The sequence below is a fragment of the Rosa chinensis genome, chromosome 6 (assembly GCF_002994745.2).
Source record: "Rosa chinensis cultivar Old Blush chromosome 6, RchiOBHm-V2, whole genome shotgun sequence".
Lineage (NCBI taxonomy): Eukaryota > Viridiplantae > Streptophyta > Magnoliopsida > Rosales > Rosaceae > Rosa > Rosa chinensis.
Genome location: NC_037093.1, coordinates 44,473,773 through 44,481,808, shown reverse-complemented (window position 1 = coordinate 44,481,808; position 8,036 = coordinate 44,473,773). Strand labels below are relative to the sequence as shown.

Genomic DNA, 8,036 nt, shown 5'->3' with positions numbered 1-8,036 from the left:
AGCAACAAACAAATATGAAGCACATGCCGTATAGAATATGTACCCGCTTCAACAAATGTGAGAACTGAGAGGAAACTCCAAGCAGCTAGAAACTGAAGAACAAATATGAGAAGAAGAGCAGAAGATGCAGAACAAACGTACACGAAGCAGCAACAAATTGAAGCTCCAAGCTCCAACCGAATCAGCTGCAGAACGAAGTGAATTTCTGTAGAAGGTCGTCTCGATCTGGGTTGAGCAAGAAGGCTTGTGATTTACGAAGAAGACCAGAAGAAAAGAGACGCAAAGCATGAGAAAGAGAAGAAGTCTTGAGCAGAGAAGGTTGTCTCGATCTGGGTTAAGCAAGAAGAAGAGCAGAAGAAAAGAAACGCAGAGCTTGAGAAAATTTGAGATTAGGTTCATCTCGATCTGGGTTGGTTTTTTTGTTTTTGTTTTTCAGGGTAAAAAGTCAACATTACCCCTACGTATCCGATTTATTTACATACTTACGTATCGGCTTAGGATACGGACGTATCCAAACCGTATCCAAATCCAGATACGCATATCCGGACGTATCCGAGAGTATCTGAGCGTATCGTACCCAGATCCCGAATCGGTAAGGGATACGAGGCCAAATTCACGTATCCGTGCTTCATAGCTTACCAACAGGATAACACCATGTTCTCTTTTATCTCGATCTCATATTCTCATTTATCTGCGACGCTTCTCTCTGTTTAAAACCTTGTCCTTTATTTTTCTCTAAATCCTTTCCTATCTCACCCTCTGTACATAAGACTGAGATGGGTGTCAACGATGAGTAGACCATGACAGTGATGTTGTCATCAACTCATCATGCTACTACTGCGGCTCAAGGAGTCACAAGTGAAAACACTAAATGGAACAAAAAGGATAATTACTACAAATCAACACAAGTATTGCTAAAGCAGTGTAAACCTCACCATGGAGGAAACATCACTGCGAGGCGTTTTATGTAGCCCACACACAAGAAAAATCCACTATGAAATCAAGATCTTACAACACACAAGTTGTGGTGTTCAACACAACCACTTTACAAGCATCACAGCTAACTTGTTTTACAATTTGAAGATCCTATTCTACGTACACAAGAATGACACAGCCTATTGTAGTTATCAAGAAATGAATTTCTAGATCTTCTTGTGAAAACCCATGCCTCACTGATCTTGAATGATATATATGCAGTAAGTGTAGTGAGTAAAATCAAATACCATAAACAATGAGAGTTTTTCAAAACAATTTGCAAGAACTATTTTTCATACAAACGAAAACTTTTTAATCAAAAACTCTACAGTCAAAATGCATTTTCAAAACCTTTTATAGAGAAGCAAAACTCCCCCTCAAACAAATCTCTTCTTGTCATCAAAACAAGATAAACATGGAAAGGTTTTAAAATTGTTTTGAATATGCAATCGAATCTTTCCTAACCAAAATCAGTCAATATCTCAAATTGATATGCATGTTGAAAACTTTTTAATGCAGATGAGAAAATCAAATCAATCTAACCGATATGCATAACAATTTAAAATCATGCAAAATGATATGGAATGAATACCATATTTATCTCCTTGATCTTCTCTTCATGATCCGATTCTGCAATCTTCCTCTTTGTTTCCTTGAAGCACCGGGAAGGCAAGAGAATTACTCTCACACTTCACTGCACCTTCTATTCTCCTTGTGACCATGGAAAAGCATGTGTTAAATAGTAATAGCCCAATATACTTACAACAAGACACATTATCATCGTCTTCGATCCTTCAATATAACTTATATAAGTTCACGGCCAATTCCATGATTCTAAGGTGTGGTCTCCAGCTGCCATATAGGCATCGACCGTCATTTAGTTTAAGATGTTGATGGGTAGAACAGATCGTTGAACAAATCCATTTGATCGTAGCTATTGATGTTAATGACGGAAGTCGTTGTAGTGTTGAACAAACCCAAATGATATTGGACTACCGCTTTTAGATTTTTGATGGAATGACAAGATTTAATTCAAAATCATTCAATAAAGCTCTACTACAACTTTTTAAATTGGCATAGTTAAAGCATGATTACAAATACGGAAATACCACACAAATAGGGGCCCAAAAGTCCAAAAAACTTGTCAACTGAAGATTTAATTTGAGAAAGTCCATTTTGTTACTTGCAGTTGCCACTGGGCTTTTTAGTATTTTCACATGTTATCATACAATTACTCAGTAGTTGATAAAGTTTTCCATTATCTTTATATGAACATTCTTGCTTTCTCATGTACACATATATAAGGTGATTATCAATTTCTTTGCAGATCTGAATCCGTAGTTATTCAACAAATTGTAGAAAAGGTTTCCACTGAATTATATCACATAAACTCTAGTGTATGGGAGGGTTTAGTTGGGATGGATTCTCACCTGAATAAAATGCTTTCATGCTTGGACTTGGGAAGCCATAATGTTCGTATCATTGGCATTTGGGGTATGGGGGGTATCGGTAAGACGACCGTTGCACAAGTGGTCTCTGAAAGGGTACAAGCTCAGTTTGAAGTTTATAGCTTTCTTCCGAATATTAGAGAGGAAACTGGAAGGAAAGGTGCAGTTCATTTACAGGAGAAACTTCTTTCAAACTTGCTGAAAAGCAATGTAAATATACAGACCACTGATATGGGAGTAAATGTAATAAGGCATAGACTGTGTTCTAAAAGGGTGCTCCTTGTTCTCGATGATGTGGATCAGTTGGAACAACTGGAAATGTTGTGCCACCGCAGTTGGTTTGGTTCTGGAAGTAGAGTCATTATAACATCAAGAGATGAACATTTGCTCACAGTATTTGGAGTAGATGAAATATACAAAGTCAATGCATTAAGTGATGTAGAAGCTCTTAAGCTCTTTAGCTTGAAAGCCTTGAAGAAAGACGAGCTGGTTGAAGAAAATTTTCTCCAGCTATCTAAGGAATTTCTAAAATATGCTAATGGTCTCCCATTAGCTATCAAAGTTTTAGGGTCGTTTCTTCATGGCAGAAGCTTAAACAAATGGTCAAGTGAATTGAATAACCTAAAAAAAAATCCCCCCAAAAAAATTATCGATGTGCTTAAAATAAGTTTTGATGGAATGAAAGACGTTCAAAAAAAATTATTTTTGGACATTGCATGTTTCTTCAAGGGAGAAGATAAAGATCGTGTAACAAGTATACTAGAAGGTTATGGTCACTATCCAGACATTGATATAGATGTTCTCATGGAGAGATCTCTAGTAACACTATTTGGAAGACAATTGTGGATGCATGATTTGATACAAGAATTGGGTTATGAAATTGTTCGTCGAGAATGTCACGAACAGCCCGGCAAGCGTAGCAGGTTGTGGGTTCAAGAGGATATCATCCGTGTACTGAAAAATAATGAGGTCAGTGGTCAGTACAAAAGTAGATTCAAATACTGTTAAAACTAATTATCGCCTATGTAATTTGCCAGTTCTTGTGCACAACTAATTTTGTTTTTATTTTTTATTAGGGAACCACTGAAGTGGAAGGCATATTCTTGAATTTGCAACAACAACAGGAGGTTCCAATTATTGTTGATCCCTTCTCAAACATGCGGACACTGAGATTACTCAAAATAAGTAATGTGTACTTTTCTGGAAACATCCAATTTCTCTCTAATCAGTTACAACTTCTGGAATGGCATGCATGTCCTTTGAAGTCCTTGCCATCAAATTTTCAAGCAGATAAGCTCGTTGAACTCAAGATGTGTTCAAGCCTTATCAAACAACTATGGGAGGGGAAGAAAGTAAGCTTAAATTCTTATGCATGTGAAAATTATTGATAGAATATACATACATGCACAAACATCAACCAAGTGTTTCTTTCAATATCGTGTGATTAGTTACTTTTTCAATTTCTATCAGAGCTGGAGCATGCTAAAGCTCATTGATCTAAGTGATTCCCAATACTTGATCAAGACCCCAAACTTTACTGAGGTTCCAAATCTCCAGACTCTAATGCTTCAAGGCTGCACAAGATTGTCTGAGGTTCACCCATCCATTGGAGTTCTCAAAAGACTAGTTTTGTTGAATATGAAAAACTGCATATCTGTTAAGAGTCTTGCATCTTCCATCTGTATGGAATCTCTTGAGATTTTAATTCTCTCGGCCTGTTCAAGTCTGAAGAAGTTTCCCAAAGTTGAAGGAAACATGAAAAGCTTGTTGAAGCTTTACTTAGATGGGACTGCTATAGAGGAATTACCTTCATCAATTGAATATTTGACTGGTCTCACTTTGTTGGATTTAGGGGACTGCAGACAGCTTTTGTGTCTTCCAAGTATTTCATGTCTGACATCTCTGAAAAGTCTGATTCTTACCGGTTGTTCAGAACTTGATGCCGTACCTGAGAATTTCAATTGTGTGGAATGTCTAGAGGAACTTGATATAAGTGGAACTGCAATAAGAATTTCATCGTCCCTTGTAGGCATGAAGAACCTAAAGACTCTATCCTTTCGAGGATGCAAAGATCAGCCTTCAAAGCCATGGCACTGGCTCTTTAATTGTTGGTGGTGGGGCACAAGGGGTCATGCTCCCATGAGTCTGTTGTTGCCTACTTCATTCTCAGGTTTGACTTCTTTGACAAATCTAAACTTAAGTGATTGCAATCTGATGGACGGTGGAATTCCCGATGATCTTGCCAGCTTGTTCTCCTTAAAAATGTTGAATTTAAGAGGGAATGATTTTGTTCACTTACCGGAAAGCCTTTCTCAACTCTCAAAGCTTGAATACCTCAACTTGAGCAATTGTAGTAAGCTTCAATCGCTGCCCAAGAGGCTTCCATCAACTATTCTACATGTGAGTGCAGAAAATTGTACTTCACTGACAGATTTCCCAAATCAACTCAAGATTTTGACTTCACAAGCCAACCCGGGAAATATAACTACCATCAATTCCCTCACTTCATCCCTGTATGAAAAATATCGTACTTCAAAGTCTGAAAAACAAGAAGGTTGTACATTACCGAGTGGCTTAACACATTTACATGTGGTGGATTCATCATCTGTTCCGGGAAGTAGTATCCGGATGAGTTCCTGCCGGGAAGGGGAATGGAAGCCAGCTACTGAGATTTCAATTGAAAGACAAGTACTTCGAAAACAGCTTGAGGTCTTTCTCACACATTCCACATGCATAATAGATAATATATATGTCTTGTTCTTAATTAACTACTAAATTATAATACTTCTCTGTTTTCCTTTACAGTTATTTGATTTTAGGTCATCAGACAGTAAGATACATGCAGTTGGTCGTGATCAAACTGTAATTCCAGAGTGGTTCAACATCATAGCTAGCAGATGTTCCATAGGACACCCGTTGATTCCAAATTTAAAAGATGATAAGCAGTGGATGGGGGTTGCCGTGTGTGCTATTTTCTCAGTCAAGGAATTACAATATCCTCCTGTCTCCGGCATTGAATTTGATCCAGAAACTTCTAACTACTTCTACCGGTGCACAGTGGGAACAGCTGAATTTGATCTAGAACCATGTATCCTGTACGACGAGCTACATCGCCATGTTGTTACATCTGGGTCTACTTTTGTTTGTAGTTTTTACGTCCCTTGGGTGCACTTTCCGGAGATGTTAAATGAATCATTTCTAATGGTGGCTTTTTTTGACACCAACAACCCACTCATGGAGGTCAAGAAATGTGGGATTCGTTTATTATATGAGCAAGACATTGATGGGTTTATTGAAACACTATTGCAGTTGGAGTTAGATGGTGGCCGTCAACATCTAATCCCTAATTTTCTTACTACCGGAGAGAAACCTGAAATTCCTTCCAACACCTGCGAATTAAATGAAGTTGATAAAGCTCTGTTTGAGTCGGGATGGTTTCACCTAGTAGACGATAATATTTTGAGATGGTAAAAATTAAAATTAAGAGCTACGCGCATGCGCGCCAATTTCTTCTAATTATAAGTCTTCGGTTTATAGTTTGTAACTTTGTACCAGTCCTCATTCTTCTTCTGTATTTGGCAGGGAGAAAGTTATTCCAATTCGCGAAGAAGGTTCCATCATTATGCTGAGAAAGAACATCGAATCTGTTCTTCCAAGATACCTGGAGGTCTCTCTCTCTCTCTCTCTCTTGCTCACACGCACACACACACAAACACAACTATTTAGTTACTTTCTTGTGAATTTATTGTCCTACAGGGACTAAATAACGAGACGTTTCAATACTATCATTTTGATCTAAGTGGAAGCCCAGCATGGTTCAGTCCTCAAATTGGGTTCACCGCGACAATGGACCTGCGTGATAATCTACAAAAGAGTAAGAAGTGGATGGGATTTGCTCTATGCGCTTCACTTACAGTGAAGGAGGAGGATTACAGTGGTTCTTGTGAACTTCAAATTGGTATATTTTTTTTAAGGGAAGGCGGCATTTCTGGAAAGCTATTTTCCACCCAAAAGATATCTCATGGACTCGTCCTCATTTACATACCGAAAGCAAAATTTTTGGAAGATGAATTCTCAGAAATAGGTTCAGGTAGCAAGATTTGCATTGTTTGTAAAAGCGATAACCCTGATATCGAAGTTAAAACCTGTGGGTTCCGTATTTTGTACCAGCAAGATTTACAAGGTTTTGTTCAGAGAATCACCCACTGCATATTGCGTAGTTCAGATTTCGACCATTATAATAAATTAGTGGTAGAAGATTGGATAAGTTTGATAGGATTGCAAAGCCCTAAAGTCCATTTCGAGAAAACGATACAAGAAGCTACTCCCACCGGGACGGTCTCAAGTCAACAGAATGCAGAGAGCGTTGAAGAACTCCCTATTCGGCGACCAGAAGTTAAGGCTTTTCAGTTTTCTCAGCAACTTAGACATCAGGTCTGTCTATCTATCTGTCTCTCTCTCTCTCTCTCTCTCTCTCTCTCTCCCTCTCTCGCCCTCTGACGTTATAATTTTTATTTTCAGGACTGGACTGTGTTTGGGCTTAACAGCCGTTTCCCTGGAATCAATATTCCCAAGTGGTTCACGAATTTGAACAAAGGCAGCTCTGCAGAAATCTCACTCCCTCCAAAGTTGTTCGATGATGGTAACTGGTTGGGGATTTCTGTTTGCGCTTATGTCTCAGTCCAGCAACATCCAACCAATATTATTGACATTAGTAATCCAGATTCTCAGAATAGTCGTGAGCTTATTTGTTATCTGGATTATACCAATGTTGTTAGGGTCATCTCTCTCCCTTTCCCAGCTGAGGCAGGCCATGGCATGTGGTCGCATCCATGCGATTTTAGTTGGTTCATCTACATACCGCGAGTTCGGTTTTCTAGTTTCTTGAACGAATGCAATGCAGCCACAGCAACCATTGGGTCCAATAGCCTTGACTTGGGACTACAAGAATGTGCACTACGTCTTGTATTTAAGGAGGATGTAGAAGATCTTATACAGACCTTGTCCCTCTGTCACTCATCTTCAAGATGCCATCACTGTGAGCAGGCTGCAGCTGGTAGTCATGATTCAAGAGATTTGGCTTCTGCATCTATGGACTCTACTGCAAGGGTATCACATGTTGGGCCATCCAATTCCAACCAATGAAGTTAGGGGCATTTCATTTTACACCCAAATTTGATTACACCTATTAGATTAAACCCATCCATGATTGTTTTTTAATATACACTCAAATCTATTGATTAGGTTGATTACAAAAATAAATTCTCATTAAGTGACATGGAAAATAAAACATGTTTTTGTCAAAAATGTCTTAATATGCCACAAGCTCTAAACAAATACACTTGATGAACTAGACCCTTGATTGAAGCTCTCGTAATCAATACCTAGATCGAGGTTTATATCTGATTTCTCTATTTCGTGGTCTGTTTTTCTAAATAAAAGGTATGTTATATTTTTCATATAAACACTTGAATGGAAAGCAAACATAGGTTAATAACATATTATATAGTTGTTCTATTTGTAAGGTATGTACTAAAAAGGTACCTGATCATTAGAATACATTTTTTTTCTAGATAATTTGATTTCAGGTATGTATCTAACATATAGAAGGCT

At 38.2% G+C, this 8,036-nt stretch overlaps 1 protein-coding gene across 1 annotated transcript; it reads left to right on the top strand.

The window, feature by feature from the left end:
* The first annotated feature begins 2,393 nt into the window (after positions 1 to 2,393).
* Positions 2,394 to 7,607, top strand: LOC112169642. Its single transcript, XM_024306708.2, has 7 exons — positions 2,394 to 3,392; positions 3,500 to 3,775; positions 3,894 to 5,132; positions 5,229 to 5,890; positions 6,006 to 6,090; positions 6,180 to 6,857; positions 6,945 to 7,607. Exons 1-7 carry the CDS (start codon positions 2,394 to 2,396, stop codon positions 7,566 to 7,568), a joined length of 4,563 nt encoding a protein of 1,520 aa, XP_024162476.1. The 3' UTR covers positions 7,569 to 7,607.
* The last annotated feature ends 429 nt before the right edge of the window (positions 7,608 to 8,036 follow it).

Coding starts and splice junctions, on each gene's coding strand:
- LOC112169642 (XM_024306708.2), top strand. CDS start 2,394: ATGGATTCTCACCTGAATAAAATGCTTTCATGCTTGGACTTGGGAAGC. Junction 3,776..3,893: donor AACTATGGGAGGGGAAGAAA/GTAAGCTTAAAT, acceptor AATTTCTATCAG/AGCTGGAGCATGCTAAAGCT. Junction 5,891..6,005: donor GACGATAATATTTTGAGATG/GTAAAAATTAAA, acceptor TGTATTTGGCAG/GGAGAAAGTTATTCCAATTC.